This window comes from Acanthopagrus latus, chromosome 20 (genome assembly GCF_904848185.1).
Source record: "Acanthopagrus latus isolate v.2019 chromosome 20, fAcaLat1.1, whole genome shotgun sequence".
NCBI classification, from domain to species: domain Eukaryota; kingdom Metazoa; phylum Chordata; class Actinopteri; order Spariformes; family Sparidae; genus Acanthopagrus; species Acanthopagrus latus.
Genome location: NC_051058.1, coordinates 20,969,956 through 20,986,435, shown reverse-complemented (window position 1 = coordinate 20,986,435; position 16,480 = coordinate 20,969,956). Strand labels below are relative to the sequence as shown.

The following is a 16,480-nucleotide window of genomic DNA, read 5'->3' as shown; positions in this document are numbered from 1 at the left end:
ACTAATGATCTATTGATCAATCATTGATGCAAGCAAAATCTAGTTTGTCTTTTTATCATAATAATATTTGAAATAGACATTTGCAAATAGCACATTGTTTATTTTGATTTCCTAAGTTGATAATTATCTCGCAGCCTCCTAATAATCTAGTGTACCGTCACCTCAGGTCGGGAGTCGCTGTTCAAGACAAGCATGTTTTTCTACGGCTGACAATAAAGCTGTCACTGTTTGAACTGTCCTTATGCAGTGAGATCCACACATCTGGTTCTCTGAGCCGGCAAACACCCTGAGCTTAGTTGGGAACTCGCATTTGACTGAGATCTGACCAGCAGAGCATCAGAGCAAAGCCTTTTGAAGTTGTTTTCCATCCCGGGCTCAGTAAAGGCCAGCAAGCAGAGAAAGGTGTTCTCACCTCAGGGCTGTATTGTTTTTTTATGAAGCTTTTTATAAAGCCAATAAAAAATCCTTGAATATCAGTTGAACTTCAACATTTCTGGAAAGAATTGTAACATTCTTTTATTCAATTCATGACCGAAAAAAGGCTTGTTTTGTACAGATGTTGTCGGGAAACGCTGAGAATGAAATATCTATCTATAACAGAAATGGATCATGTGCTCCTCGTCTAATGTGGATGTTTGGTGAGTAGTTTATTTGTGCTCCACTTCAGCTCTGGCTGCAGGAGGGGTGCAGCCGCATAGTGTTACACCGACAAACAAGAATGTGCTATCAGGTGCCTCTGGCAACCAGGACCGGATATAGTTTACAAAGTGATGGCATGCATGTGGTGCCCTTCACACAGGAAGGCAACAACCTGAAAGATTTATGAACTGTCACCTGGTTGCTCAAGTCCATCCAGAAAGAAAATGACAAAAATTTTAGGTGCATGAATGTGAGCTCTTACTTTAGGAGGACAAATGTGAACTAAGATATGACGGGTCAAATCTGAGAGCAACACTGTTGACTGAGAAAACACATTGCAGTGTTTGTTGATGTGTATTGTGAGGTGCCGGACCCCAAACGGGTAAACCCGTTACTGTAAATCAATGGCCGATTCATTCCAGGGCTCACATGGCAACTTAGAGCACATTAACACTCCTGACACCTCCATCCTGCACGCTCCGACACACATGGTCAGTTCAGAAATGACCAGAGGTTACCTCGTGGAGCACTCTTTTCCTTTACCAACTAAGGCCTCAGAGCTCCAACAGCTATTAAAACTTGAGGCCTTGGGTTTGTTTAGGAAGCAGGACTCTCCAGGGCACAAACTGCGGGGCGACCACGTGTTTTACTCCTCAAGGAACACGCTGTCAAAACTGTAAACACAACGGAGAGAGGTGAACAACTTGTCTTCTTGTTAAGGCTCTGTATGATATTGGACTGTCATGAGAGAAATGTGGTGAAATCTAAATGTTAGTTAATATATCATATAGTGCAGAACACAGACTAAACGTTCCTGTAGCTACTGCTGCTCTATCTGACACAGATAATTTTGCGACCAAGCTTTTTTTAGTCTCATCTCACCCAGTGTGTCATGCAATTAACCCGCAAGATGGCTGTTATTGCACTGAGGCCTTTACTATGTTAGGAAAGAGCAGTTTTCGATAAGCTTTCAAAAAAAGATATGATAGAGAGCTGATGTAAAACGATTCTTCTGCTGAAATTGATACTGATGTTATTCTAAAAAAGCTCCAAAGCTTTCCACTGATCTCCACCTGACAAACACGAGGCAGAGTTAATGATTGTGTAAAATGTGGGCCACCAGAATAATATTACTGCAAGCTGGAAAACTTGGAAAAAAACAGAGACCTGGATCGCTCCCTGAAATCTCCCCGATCTACAGCAGGATCCCAGTAAAAGTGATGACTCAACTGGGACGGAGCTTCTGCCAGCAGCACACTTGTGCACGTAAAAAGACAATTGCTCACTCATTACATCTGGCAGATCAAACCACTCTCTAATGTCTTTTTTCCATTTTCTGTTCCCAGTCTTTGGCTGGCACAGTCACATTTAACTCCAGTTGTGAAGCTCTGTACTGCTGACAGGCCAAAGTAATCAGATTTATCGTTTGAAATATAGGCAATATGTTTGTGTAAATGTCTCGATACCTCCTCTTCCACGAATTCAGAGAATTGTTCTGCGAGTTTGTTGAGGAAAAACAAACTCTGAGATTATTGTGTTTGCATGCCTGGCAGTCAGAGTAATACCAGCTTATCTAAGATATCATGTTGAGCTTCCTATTAACATAGAGTCAAGGAAGCTTACTCGAGCTATTCTGAGCCCAACTATACCCTGTATAGTTTATGGTTTCAGTGCACTGGTGTCACAACTGTCAGATTGATAGATAAATGCGAGATATCAGCATCAACTGTGGGTCAGGCTCCACCACCACATCCACCCTTTCAAAAGGTCAGTGAACAGAGCTGCAGCCTCCCCCAGCCTGAATGAGCTGAGAGTCAGGGAACAGACACCAGTCTACCGAAGGAAAAGGACACAAAAAACATTTTCACTCTCATTTTCACACCTACGAGCAATTCAGTTTCCAATAGAGACAAACAAACACACCAAACAGCCCCAGGCAGAGCACAGAGCCACCGTGCTGCACCCAGCTCGTACGTACAGTATCCACCCTAAATAAGACACTAACATATTATCACCAGCAGCCAATGAGACACGGTTATCTAGTTTCGGTGCAAACTGTGTGATACAGACAGGCTGTATCTTGCAGGGCAATCACCAAACGGGTGCACATTCAGTACAGCATGTAAGTTTTATAGGTGACACAGAACGGCCTTCCTCTCAGGACTGCGCAGAGCCAACACAAACAAACAAACAGGCCTCACGTCAAAGTGACGCGCTGCCATGTGGAAATGTAGGCTATCATTGTGGGCCTCCTTCATTTTCTCCTCAAAGAACATTGGCAGGGCCTGATAAGCTGGATCTCGCTGCACCGAGGGCCCTGCGAGGAAAGACAGTGTTGATGTTGGCTACAGTGGAGCTGATAGGAGCCTACAGCTTGTGTTATGTCACTGAACACAAGCCACATTCAGATAAAGGTTACACAGCCGGGCTTGTGCCGCATGAGGCCCAGGCAGGCGGTGGAGAAGGGCAACAGAAAGGCAGGTTAGGTGCCAAAGAAGGTTGATGCTTTGTTCAACCTCATAAGTCAGAAGGCAAACTGTGCAGACCCAGAGTAGCGAGGCGTTAATAAGGGTTTACAGCTTTAAATTAATCTGCTGCTATTATATGAGCTATAAAGCGCTTAGCTGAAACGTAAACACTACGGCTTCCTGCTCTTTCTGTCCACTGAGCCCACTTTCAAGACAGTAATGGTTCCAACTCTTACTACAGCAGGCGTGACGTCAATCTTCCACCAACACACACACACCTCCTCCTCCTCCTCCTCCTCCTTCCTTTTGTCCTCAGGTAACTTTTCTTAACACTGATGACTTTAAACATACAGAGTCGACCTGAAACTGTTCTTGTTATTGTAAAGTAGATTAACCTGTTAGTTGAGACTTTGATTGATTGACTGTTTATTGTTTGACTGATTCACAGTTTGAATGAAGATGAACATTATAACTGGATTTATGCTCGAGTTGATTTTTCAGTCTCATTTGCACCAAAACTATCGATTTATACCGAGCAGCACCGATGAACATCTCATAAACAAAACCCTGCACTTGGCAGAGAAGAAGACGTCGTTAGTAGAGAGTCACCACAAAAATGTTTTTATCATCTACATCGACCACACAAGCTCACTAACTTCACAACCTGGTATGTCATCATCAGCAGATATCTGTCTCTACATCTGTATTTAAGCATCCGAGGAATTGGCTAATTGGTTGTGGGTGCTGCTGCAGTATTTTGAAAAACTGAACCATGAGAGTGTAAAAGTGCTGCAGGCTGGAGGAGCTGCCCTTATTGTGCAACCAATTCCCATTTAAAAGTGGCTCACCAGAGAGGATATGTGCCTCGGTGCGCTCATCCCTATCAGTTATTTGGTGCCTCACTGTGCTGTTGCATGAATCAACACAACAGCGGATGATCAACAGTCACATCTGATGCAGTTTTGTGCGAGCAGCTGTAATGGTAACAAACGCAGGAGGCTGTGAGCTGTGGATGAATGGAAGTGGGAGGGGACGATGCAGTGGCTCATCCATTTTTTATCACCTCCACATTTCCTTCAAAGCCCAGTTTATGTTGCCTATATGGCACCTGAGTCACCTGTGAGCCTGTGGGGGTGAAGGGTTGCTATGTAACTGCCACCTGGGACGTTTTTTTTGTCCTCCTTCTACTTGAAACCGCTCTAAACTTGCAGCCACATGTCTTTATCACCCACTGCACACTAATATCCTAAGTACCGTTGAATGTATGATTAAATTAGACAGCTAATCAGACTGAATTGCCATTTTATTTCACTTTTATATTACACTTATTCAATTATCCATCTCTGCTATTTGAACAGTGTATTCTGTGTCCATTCTCTTTAATTTTATTTTTGCTTAAATCTAGTTTCACACTTATCTATCACTCAGACCTCTTTTTCCCTCTGCACTGCTTTACTGTTGTAGCAAAGGGAGTGTCCCTGGCGTGGGATCAATCTTATCCAATTTACAGACGTTGGTACAGACATAAAGGTCTGGAGTGTTTTAACTATTTGATCACCAGAGTCTGTCTTTACACAACCAAAGGAAAAACAGAAACAGAAACAATAACGATGGAAAGTGAATAAATCAATATTACAAATACATGTTATACAAGTGATAAAAGTGTTGCGGCGCATAACACTGTGTTACAGTGCATGTCCACTAACACAGTTTTCTTTAAATTTGTTAGAGCTACAATTAAAGAAGTGTTTGTATTTATGTGTAGATCAGACACAAAGGGACACAGAGGCCTTCAATGGTTGAGATTATCCGATATTTGGCTTGTTACCATTGATTGAAATGTCTAGATTAATCTATTGCAACCTACCAATGCTGGATTTGAGGCAGATACCAATTTTGAGGTTTTAAAGTTGAAAAACTGACCTAGATGTTGTTGTTTTAATTGGAAAACTGTTTCAAAACGAGGATGAAAATAATAAGATGGTTGTAAGCAGTGTTGCACAGAAAATCATGATTATTAATGACTATCTCATCATGATCCATTCGTTATTCCATGTGAAACCACGATGTGGAGAACAATTACATCCTGTCTCACAATGGTTAAGAAAGGTGAGAAAATATTCCTGGTTCCGCAACAAAATCTAGTGGGGTTTATCCTCCATCCAAGTTTTGTGGAAATACATTTGGCAGTTTTTTTGTGTAAACATGCTGACAAACCAACCAAACAAACATCCGACAAATGGACACAGTGGAGGTGTGAAAATATGTAAATATCACTGTGGAGACTATAAAAACGTAGTAAATGGCAGATCTAATGGTTCTAGTTAGTCCCTGTGTAAATGTTTGCCCTCCATAAAACCTGGGAAAATCAGCCGTTATATAAATATCTCTCATTCCTTCCAACATAACGAATACAAACTCTACCTCTCTACTGTGTTACGGTCTTAAAATAAGTGTAGGCAGAGTTTGAGCAGCGACGTCAGCCCTGTCGTACTATTTTAAACTGTCCCGGGAGAGCGTCGGTGTTGCGTGTCATGGAAGAATCTAAATGGATTGTTTACTTTTTCGTGTGCTCGCTCAAAAAGTTCCCGTGGACACCGACCAGACAGTGACACTGACAGTGAAGCGCACACAGGACAGGAGAGCGTCACCGTAAAAAATCATGACGAAATCAAACGATGATCTGATTAAATGGGAATCAAAGTAAAGAAGATGTTCTCCAACACCTCCTTCACAGACTGAACTGTGTGCAGACGGCAGCTCAGGCTCTGTGCGACATAGTTAAAAGAGCTTATGGCATTTCTACCCAACTTGTAATGACGCACCTTCGGCTGCTGCTCTGTCAACATTACAGGGGTGATTGTGTTTAGCCACCAACAGCCAGCTTTTGTGTTCATTTAAGCCATCAAGGACACATGGACGGGGTTGGTGGTTCAAGTTAAGAAATAGGGTGACTGCGGCTGACTCTGTGTCTTTGAGGTTAACATATCACAACAGTAACCATATCAACAATGGCCACCTTTAAGCTTATTAGGAGCGATTAAGGAGCTTAACCAGGCTCATTACTCAAGTAAAGAGATGGAATGGCATGCGTGTTTCTGAGAGAGACACAACACATTTCCACTGAAGTTAAAAATCGGCAGTATGCTTTGAAAGTCAACGATGGACCCCCTGGTTGTTTTTGACCCGAGGCTATGAAACATCCAAATCAGTGCAGGTATGGAGGACATCTGTGCCTCTCAGAGCCTGGGAGTGTCTCTCACTTCCTGCCTCCCCCAAACAGACACCTGTTGTGTAAGCTGACAGGTGGGCTCTTGAGGCTCTTGAAGTCCCGACCTGCTGCTGCTGCTGCTGCTGCTGGAGCTTGAGCCTCGAGGGCAGATTCACTTCACCCCATATAATCCCTGACTTTGTGCGCCGGTGCCTCCTGGAAGGCTTAAATGCAAGACAAAGCCTACCTCTGTGCATCGTTTAAGTCAGCTTGTGAAGGTGCTTTCATGTGCAGAGATGTCTTAAAACAACTTCCAATATCTTTCAAATAAAACTGATCAAAATAAAAGTGTTTATGTAGTCCAGTGTGAGTTCGATAGCAGCGTATGAGGGCCCAACTTCACACCTGAGAAGGCTTATATGGCTGCCGGACACTGACCTTGATGCACGTCACACATAAGAGCAAATGTTAAGGGAGGACTTACAGCTTAAATCTTTAAATCCTCCACTGTGCTATCAAACCAGGAGATGAGGCAGCTGTTACCCAGGCTGTTTGGTGTCTGCGTGCCAATCGCTGCATCATAAAAAAAAAAAATGACACCTCTGTATGTTTTCATCAGACAGGAGAGACAGAAACTGTTTTTTTCTCTGACATCTACATGCTTCACATGAGCATAAATCCCTGGGAACATTCCCAAAGAACAAGCAGAGCTATTATCACTCTCCCGAATTCCTAACCTAGATCATCAGAGCTGAATATACGATCTCGATCTCGTCTCTTGTTCTCAGTTTGCACGTGAGACGTTCGGAGAGCTCGCCTTGATAATGAAAACAGAGATTAGAGGGGATCATAGCAGGCAGAGTGGTTCAGTTGGAGCTGACTGCTGACAGGATGACCTGGGTTACCATGAGCGGGGGCCTGACACAGCCAGACTCAAGGTCAACGAGGAATAATATTCAGTAGATTAGCTGCTTCGCGTTGACTCTTGTGACCTGAAGAGCGGGGGGATTAGAGCGGAGTAGGGCAGGAGAGCAGGGGAAAGTTTCATCTTATGTACCTGATCTGGGTTTGTTGCTGAACAGAGACAGGTGTTAGAAGGTGTTGTTCATGTTGTAAGTTTAAAGGGTCACTGTGTAGTTTTGGAGAAGAAATTCAAACTCAGAATTTTAATATCTAAATTATCACTGAGGTCATAATACAAACTGAATAAACAAGCTGCTTGCAGAGGAAAATCAGGTTGCCAGAACAGGGTTTGAAGGTGGCAGGGTCCGCCACACACAAACAAAGTAAAACAAATACGGGCCAGCGTTTCACTGGAAGAGCTGTTAACTGCTGCTAACTGTAGCTACTGATAGCTAGTTAGGTCGGAAGTTGTGCAGTAACAATACACAATATGTAGATCACACTGCCAAAAGATTCTGATGATAATTTCAGTACTTTTTTTAGCCAGAATTTGTACATGTTGCCTCTTTTTTGTGCAGTTAGTAAGACGTTTAAATGAAAACAATGAAAAATATATCGACTAGAGTTATTAAAAAAACATGTAGAAAGATGGTTTTGATGCTACGAGGTCTTTTAAAGTTAGCATGTTGACCTGCTAGCACCGTTTGCTAGCTAGCTCAGCTAGTCACGCAGTTAGCTGTTTGGTGCGCGGGTTTAGGTCTTTAACGAAAACTTTTACAGGTTGCGTCTTTAAAGGTGCAATATACAACTTAACTAAACTATATGAAGTAAAAGTGTCAACAGAACATTAAGAAACGTCAGTTCTGACATCATGACGTCTTTTTATTGTTATGCTGAGATTATCAACTGACGTTAGCATGCTAACTATCTAGCAACGGCCATTCTAGAACTGAAGCGCTCCTAACTCCCTGTCTGTACTGCTAGCCGCATAGCTAACTAAGCTAGCAAGCTAAAGGCACCGTTAGCAGTTGCTATGGTGATATGCTGCCCCACATTTGTTTTGATTATTAGTTATTTCTCACATATTGCACCTTTAAAGCGACACTTCCAGCTCAGGTCAGACACCAAACAGGAAGGTAAATATTTGAGGAACTTGGGATGAGATTCAACAATCAACTATCTTTCTACCAGAAGTTACATTTCTTGGTTTTAACGGAAGAAGACATCTTACCTGCAGCTCACACCACGCCACCTCCACTGTCGTCTCCGTGTCCAGGCCTTTATAGACCGTCTTGAAAGATCCCCTCCCGATCTCTATGTTGAATTTCAGGTATCTTCCATCGGGTGAGGTCGCCACCGCCTTGGTCTCCACGTCCTCTTTCTCCTCCTGCTCCCACTGAGTATCAAACGTGATGCGGGACAAGACCTTGTGCTGTTTGTGCTGGAGTTCATTGTCAGACTCGGAGCTGGCGTCCTGGGGGCTTGATCTCTGGACGGGCTCCCAGGTCCCGCTGTGGGAGCCGGAGCCGGCGCCGGGCTCCCGGCTGCTCGGGGGCGTGTTGGAGCTGGTGCCCGGGCTGGAAACTGGAGACGGGGACGGCGGAGAGTCGTCGGTTTTCTCATCCTCTGCTCTGGATTCGGGCAGGGTGAGGATATTCTCAGCCGACCAGGACAAGGCTTTGGAGAGGGCGCCGCTGTACAGAGGCGAGTCGATGTCCATGCTTATTTTCTGCAGCCCGTAAGAGTTCCTCCGTGCGCCCAACCCATGCGCCCTCAGCACGGACGGGACCCGGGACAAGCAGTCGTCGTTCATATCCAAAGAGAGGCCAGGGAAACCGCGTCCTGGTATCTCAACCTGTGCGTGTGACATGGTAGCAGGTTCAGCACCTTCCTGATTTAGAGCCTAAATGAGAAATGGCACCAGGACAAAGAGTTACCGTTACTTCCAGTCCAGAGTTACTTTTCCATGATGTCAGTGGCTTTAAACAAAAGACTGACAAACCAAACAACAGACCTGTTACACGACTAACAAGACGAGATCAAACATGCCTGTCTTTAAAAGTCTAACCTGCAGCTACAGCCACGCGTAATAATATATTTAAAGTATGTAAAAAGAGACAGGAAAGTGAGGATGAGTTTACTTACTCGTGCGTAAAAACGATTCAGAAAAGCATCGCGCACACGAGCGCAAACTGACGCATGGTTCCCATGAAATAACGAGCGCTGTCCGCTTCTCTTCTCTTTACAAAGTCCTCTGCCATAACCTCCGCTGAAAGGATATATCAACACGGCTCCGGAGGGCTGTGCGTCCCGTGCGCTCCCGAGTGCGCGCCGCCAACTCCTCCCCTCGCCGCACTGTGACGCGCTAATAGGGCTCCTCTCCAGAGGGGGAGTAATTACAGTGTTACAGGAGGGGTGTTTGCAAACGAATACTCTGAAAAACCTCAACACTTCATTAGAATGTTCTTGCATTCATTACGTAGATTATGTAGATTGTTCCATGTGTAACCGGTGCCCAGAAAGAGTTTGTGGTGTATCTGTAAGATGCAGTTGTTAGTTTGCAAAAATATGCTTTCAGATTAGATCTATAAATTTAATTTGTTTGGTTGTGTTGATTAGATGGACAGGAGCCAGATGTAGGCCATCTGGTGAGCTCATGGACTGTGCGTAAAAGAAGAGCAGCAGCGGAACAAGATGTCTCGTATTCTACAAAATCTCCAGTTTCACTGAATTTCACTACAGCTCTCTCGTTCAAGTCTGTCGTCATCTGATCGACCTGAATGAAAGAGATAAGCGGCCCACGGGGGGTTAATGTCGTGGGTCTGACCTCAAGAGGGAGCCAAACCGCAGAGGCTTCAAGAAACAGCACACCTTTATCAGCCAAGGCCACACTGGGCCCCACCTGTCCCACATGTGCACACTCTGGGTGTTATCACAACACAACACACTGGATTCCCTGGAGTTGTAGCACATGATGCGAGCGGCGCATCCAGTACAGCTGCAGGCAGAAAGTGGAGCACAACATCTCCATCACCATCGTGCCACTCTGCACGTCTGCACACTGCAGGGGCGCTGATAATGGTATCATACAGACAATTCAAGGGTGTGAAAGAAACAAAAACAAAACAGTTTAGCAAATTTCTCTTTATTTTTTTCTACAGGATATGAAAAAAAGAGGTTGGATATACACAGAAAGAGAGAGGATAACAGGAGTGTCACAGTAGCTACTGCACAATAAGAGGATGACAGCGATCTGTACATGAAGTCCACTATTTTTATTACGCTCAGCCGAGTCGAGCCAGGATTGGCGGTCCGAGTCCTCTGTGGTGATCCTCTTCTGGAAGCATTTGTTCTCAAAGTAAAAATAAAAGTCCCCCTGGTGTTGTGTTCTGGGATTTCTTTGGGACGCCTGGTTGAAAGGGAGGAACAACAGCCGGGCACGATGGTCCGGAGCTAATTATACCCCATGAAATTTATCAAGAGGGGAAATCTGGATAAACCTATTTACAGTAAAGACAGAGTACAGTTACAGCTGGTGGGGAGAGACTTTCCCCAAGAATATTCAGACACGATAACCCTGATAAGACTCATTGCATGTTTAAATTGGCAACAGATGTTACCCCCCAAAGAGAGTGACAGCTTTAAACAAAGCGTCACCTAAAATACTTCCCCCCCTGAAAACACTTAGACATAGTATTCCTCCAATAACAAAAGGCAACAACAACCGCAGGACCATCATCCTCTGGGCTGAGCATTGAGGTGCACCGTGTGTAGCCTCAAAGGGCTAATTATTAAAATTTGTCGTTAAGGTACAGTATGACGGCTCCCAGACAGAGTGTGTGTGATTCCAGCACCGCTTCAGAAGAATTTGACCCCCTTTCCGTCCTCCATGGTGATGATCTCGGCTTTACCGTCTGTCTGTAACGTCTGCAACGAGCGCAGCAGCATCCACTCTTCTAAACCGTGGAACTCTGCAGAGAAAGATGTTTCTCACGTCAGAAGGTACAAAATTAAACATTTGCTACTCATACAGCATCTTTCAAAACAAAGTTACACGGTGCTTCACATGAGAAGCTCAAGACTGAAAAAATTTCAGAGCTACAACTGAAAAATGAGGCGACTAAAAGATATAACATTAATATTTTTATTTTATCTGTCTAGAAGTGACTTAAAACGTTGGCTCTCAACCTCGAGGTCATGAGTTAATTTCTCACCAGGTGGCTGTAGAAAAAAAACATCACTCAATTTCTCAGCACCTTTCAAACAAATCAAACTGCGATTTAAAAAAGTCCTCTACAAGTGAAAAAACGTGAAAACAAAAATGTATTTAGAGACTAATGAAAACCACATGCAATAAAATGAATAGTTAAAATGATAAAATATAAATACATGCAATAAAAATGACTAACTATGAAATAAATGTCAGTAAAGTAAAAGAGAATATGATAATAATAATAATAATGCTAAATTGTGATATAAATGAACAAAATGAGGGTTATTGTAAAAGCAAGGAAGTATAGGTATAAACATTATAAAAAGTTAGTTAGTCAGTTTATTAACTTTAGATGGAAAGAGGAAGAAATAATAGCCAATAACCACAGATTTATATTTTGCACAAGCTAAGTTTAAGTGTTAATCCATCAGCCTGAAAACTGTCGCTGCTCATCAATCTTAAGACATTTTTAAAAAAGGTACCGTACCTTCACCTTCCGTATCATCACTGTTGGACAGCTCGTAAAGTGTAAACACAGAGTTGACCATCCCGTTTTTGGAAACCTAAAATGTTAAGAGACACAGCTTTTGTTCTCCTTTATTAAGTTTAGATGTATAGTGTTAAAAAAAGTTGTTTGAGAGCACAGAACTGGTGATACATATCAAACATCAACACTTCTCCAATAACATTCACTCCTCTGAAAGTGTAAATCTCTTAAAATGTCTCGTTCAATCTGGTGCACTAGTACATGTAAAGTCAGTGACTATACACAGCAGGTCAGTAGTCAGAGTTCTCCAGCAGCTTATTTTAGATGCATTACTCACATATTTTGACTATAGCAGTTATACAATACGCTGCTTCCTGATGTTTTGTGTGTGTCTCAGAGTGCTGGTGGGAGGAAAAAGGCTCTACAGTCAAACAACACAGCTTTTCCTGACAAACAGTCAAATGTCCTGGAGTGGAAACAAGATTTATGTCGACACAAGGAGACGACTTTGTGTTTGTTTCTGTTTTAATTTAACTTTGACGGGAATCATTTTGTCTAAGCGATACTTTCCCTCGGTTAAGTCTTTGTGGGTTAGAGGTTACTATATATTGGCAAGAATCTGGTGTTCTCCAGGAGAAATCTAGCTGTGGAAAATGTATAAAATTCCATAATGCTGAACCGCATGCTCCGACAGCAGCAAATTACACTGCTTTCACCCCTTATTTATTGCTTTAGAGAACATTTTCCTTCCATTTATACTTCCTCGGCCCCACATGTGTTCAAACATTTCACAGACAGTACAGGACGTGTCTTCGGTTTGATGACTCACCCACTGGTATATTAACTTGCCCCACTCCTCCGGTCGTCTCCACATGACTAAACACCGAGACTTGTTTTTGTCCAACCACTCCAGGTTCCCTGAAGTCAGACAACGCACAAATGATTAAATATTTATCACTGTGGAAATAAATTCACGGTGAGACAATAGAACAACATTTACCTTTTTTCCTCAGTTCCTCAAAAACAACTTGAATCGCTTCCATTGACAGTTTTCCTGAATTTAGTTAAGGACCACAGAAAAATAAAACAGGGCAAATATAGAGGAGTGCAATCAACGTCTCATGCTAGTTGAAAATATATATCGATATTTAAATTAAGCTTTAATTGCAGCCTATTCAGCACTGGAGCTCCATAGAGGTCAACATTAATGTCATGTGTCTACAGTGTAATTTTAAGTCCTCATGAAGAAGGCAGCTTTGAACCCTTGACTAGTGATCCAAATCAAACAATCTACGCAAACACGAGAGTCAATATGAATCTGAAACTCTGGTTTTAGAGTAAACCATTCATGTGAGCATCTGGGGTCGAGCTGTGTAATATATATATCTGCTGGCCTCAACTGGACCACAGGTGGGCTGTTAGGATACGTTCTATCTTCTTGTTGTTGAACACGGGGCTTTCCTGGGCCTCCATGACGTCCAGGGTGTAGAGCTTGTGATGTCGGCAGTAAGACAGAGCCAGCGAACACCACGCCGCCAGCTGTTTCTGTCTCGTATCAACATTGGGCTGTAGCCTGTCCACAGAGAGACGAGCCAGAGGTGTGAAAGCACGCTCAGCACAAGACAAACAGCGAACCTACAGCACTGCAAACACCAGACAAGATTAAATCCATTTAGTCATTTAGTGCGCGTAAAATGACATTTATTCAGGCATTCTGGTGTCTTGTGCTGGTGTTGTTTGCTTCTGGTTTCCTTCGTGTGTCTACATGTGTTTGCGATTGGTGAATATGTTTGTACAAGTGTTTTCCCTGTGCATTCTTTTTTATGGCAGAATAAAACCAGGCCAAACCAAGCAGCTACAATTACTGGGATAACTGGCTCAGCTGATATGATGTTATACAAAGACAAATTAATTCTATAATATGCTGCTATTCTTGTAGTACATTAATTTGTAATAGACATATTGTGGGCACATCTATCAGTATTTCTTTTCTAGGGAACTGTTAACTGTACAGCACACAGCGATACTTCTGACAATAGTGTGCTTCCAGTTTTGTGTCAACAGTTTCAACATGACAAAGTCCCCCGTGCACAGAGCAACGTCCCAGTATTGTGTAGAAGACTTTGACCTTAATCCCATCCAGCACCTTTGGGGATGAGCTGGAATGATAACCGTGAGACCTCTTAACTCAACAACAGTGGTGGACCTCGTTAATGCTGCTGTAGCTGAATGGGAACAAATCCCTGCAGCCAGGTTATATATTTTTAAAAAATTTATTTTTGTGATTGTTAAAGCAGAAGATTAATATCCTTTGTTTCAGAATGAGATGTTCAATAATCACATACATAAGTTTTAATTTCTAAGTTTACTAAGAGGACCATGAAAAACATCGCAGCATCAGATGTACAGACAGTACAGAGCATGTTTCTTAAAGTCAGGAAGCATTCAGGCAACTCAAGTATGATCTGTTAGAGTTCTGTTAATTTATCTTGTGATAATTACACAGAATGAATCAACATTTCTGAAGAAAAGGGGCCACAGCTGATTAAAGTCATACATAAGCAGAGATTTGTAACACTAGCCAGCAGCTTATTCACTGCAACGTCTGGGAAATTAATCATTATCAACTGTCTCTGTGTTGCACACTAACTGTATCTGTGAACATGCATTTACAACACAAAACAGTTCAGACTTTGTGTGCATACACAGTAAAACAATTACGTTCCGCTTGGTAGATATGTTCTTTTATTACAGGACTTTCAGCACCGAGGTCACAATAAATCTGTGTTCCAAACATATGAAGACTGATATACTGGACACATGCTGACAGGTGAGATGTGAGCCCTTTACAGACCTCTTATGAACTGTTATAACCAGGATAACCAGGATATTAAATATAATAATATTAAAAACTGTGGTCCAGATACTCAGGAGTCACAATTCTGTAATTTTCTGATCAAATCTGACTGTGGCGGGTTACAAAACAACTATTAAAATATAACTTGTGACCGTGATAAAAGATATAGCTGCAACTCCAACATTGTTCGGTCAAATAAGCTGCTGTAACAAAAGTTTTATTTCAGTGTTTTCGGTCGCTCACAGCTTAAGTTGCTGGCTATCAAAACAGCTAGCTAGAGCTAACAGCTAAACCCGTAAAAACTCACACACAACAATAACAAAGTAACCTCATGTTGATGTTTAAGAACATTAGAATGTAGTCGAGTCTTTATGAGTCGCTGAATAAAAACAGCTGGAGCTGTTATATGAACTTTCGCCAGCCTGTAGGTGTGTAAATCCACTTCCTTAGCAATCCGTTTTCTTTAGCCAGTTAGCCGCCTAACGTGAAGGTAACTCGTTAATCAACGCGTCCGACTCACTAAGACATAAATAACAAAAGGTAATAAACAGCGTTAATGAAGGGTTTAAAACTGTCCTTTCCATACGGCTGAAAAAGAGTTGACTCACGTAAAAAACGGTGGGAAGTTATATTGCCAGGGCCACTCAAAACTCATTGCAGTGGATGCGGTATTCACAGCTGACAGCTTCCGGAAGCGCGTCCAGCCTCTCAAATAGTTCCGACGAGCAACTCAAATTTATCCTTACAAAACACACCTTACAAGACAAAAACACTTATTACAGAACAAATATATATATAAAAACATGATGTTGATAATAATAATAATTAGAAGGAAATTAATTGTAAGAATATATATATATTGGTAAATTAAGTTAAATGTATAAATTATGAAACGTATCATTATCATCATCAACCATCATGTATCATTGTTTTTTGCACCTTATGTGAGCTGTGATGTCTTATATGTTTTTTTTTTTTTGTTGCTGTTTTTTTTTCTAATTTGTGATGTCTTTATTCTCCTGTACAGCACTTTGGTAAATTCTGGTTGTTTTAAAGTGCTTAACAAATAAAGTTGGATTGGATTGAAGAATGTGATACATTTCTTTAAATTATTTTGAGTACCAACGGAGGAAGTTTTATTGTTTCATTGTACATTACTATTATAATTTTTTTCTATTCTATTCTAACCAACTATTTTTTCTTTACTAAGTACTGTTCTCTTCGCGGTACTTATATTCAACTTGAGTAGATTTAAAAATATTTATGTAGTCAATAAATAGATAAAATTCAAAGTCAAATGTATAAATTATACAACTTGGATGAATCATAAAACTTTACACTGAAAACATTGAGGTATTTCTATAAATTATTTATATTACCAACAGTGGAAGTTAACTATGTTTACTCAAGTAAGCACTATGCTTTTCGAGGTACTTATACTTGTCGTGAGTACTAAGCGTAAAGTCTTAGTTTGTCACTGAGTACCAGGGTTTAAAAATGGACAAAAAAATCAGACAAAGCTTTAAAAAAATTTTTAAGGAAGTACAAAGTAGCAATAAAACTCAATAATACTGTCAAACTGTCTATACTAGGTTAAAGTATCTCTTTAAAGGCACCAAACAAGTGGTGAATCTGCATAATGAGGAAACTTTACTACGTCTTTAAATACATTTAATCAGATGTTGACATGAGAGCAAATAGT

At 41.7% G+C, this 16,480-nt stretch overlaps 2 protein-coding genes and 2 long non-coding RNA genes across 8 annotated transcripts in view; 2 read left to right on the top strand and 2 right to left on the bottom strand.

The window, feature by feature from the left end:
- The window catches only part of wnk4a (WNK lysine deficient protein kinase 4a), a 42,365-nt gene extending 32,535 nt beyond the window's left edge, over positions 1–9,830 (bottom strand). The window contains exons 1-2 of one of the 5 annotated variants that reach the window (XM_037082112.1): positions 9,367–9,830; positions 8,453–9,124 (exon numbers count right to left, since the gene is read on the bottom strand). In XM_037082112.1, coding sequence (XP_036938007.1) covers positions 8,453–9,124; positions 9,367–9,693 — 999 coding nt within the window. In that variant the 5' untranslated portion in view covers positions 9,694–9,830. Of the gene's footprint in view, positions 1–6,802; positions 6,892–8,452 lie in introns of all 5 variants that reach the window. The other 4 variants (XM_037082110.1, XM_037082111.1, XM_037082114.1 and 1 more) reach the window with 4 other exon arrangements.
- LOC119010184 lies at positions 7,770–8,726 on the top strand. Its single transcript, XR_005071929.1, has 2 exons — positions 7,770–8,357; positions 8,552–8,726. It is a non-coding gene; the product is annotated as an uncharacterized LOC119010184 (long non-coding RNA).
- On the top strand, positions 8,946–10,606 carry LOC119010185. The gene is made up of 3 exons (XR_005071930.1): positions 8,946–9,078; positions 9,841–10,302; positions 10,383–10,606. It is a non-coding gene; the product is annotated as an uncharacterized LOC119010185 (long non-coding RNA).
- Positions 10,348–15,534, bottom strand: vps25 (vacuolar protein sorting 25 homolog). Its single transcript, XM_037082144.1, has 6 exons — positions 15,387–15,534; positions 13,349–13,494; positions 12,922–12,975; positions 12,751–12,839; positions 11,922–11,997; positions 10,348–11,192 (listed from the first exon to the last, which is right to left on the bottom strand). The coding sequence occupies exons 1-6, from the start codon at positions 15,431–15,433 to the stop codon at positions 11,080–11,082; spliced, it is 525 nt and encodes a 174-aa protein (XP_036938039.1). The 5' UTR covers positions 15,434–15,534; the 3' UTR covers positions 10,348–11,079.
- Between the last annotated feature and the right edge of the window lie 946 nt (positions 15,535–16,480).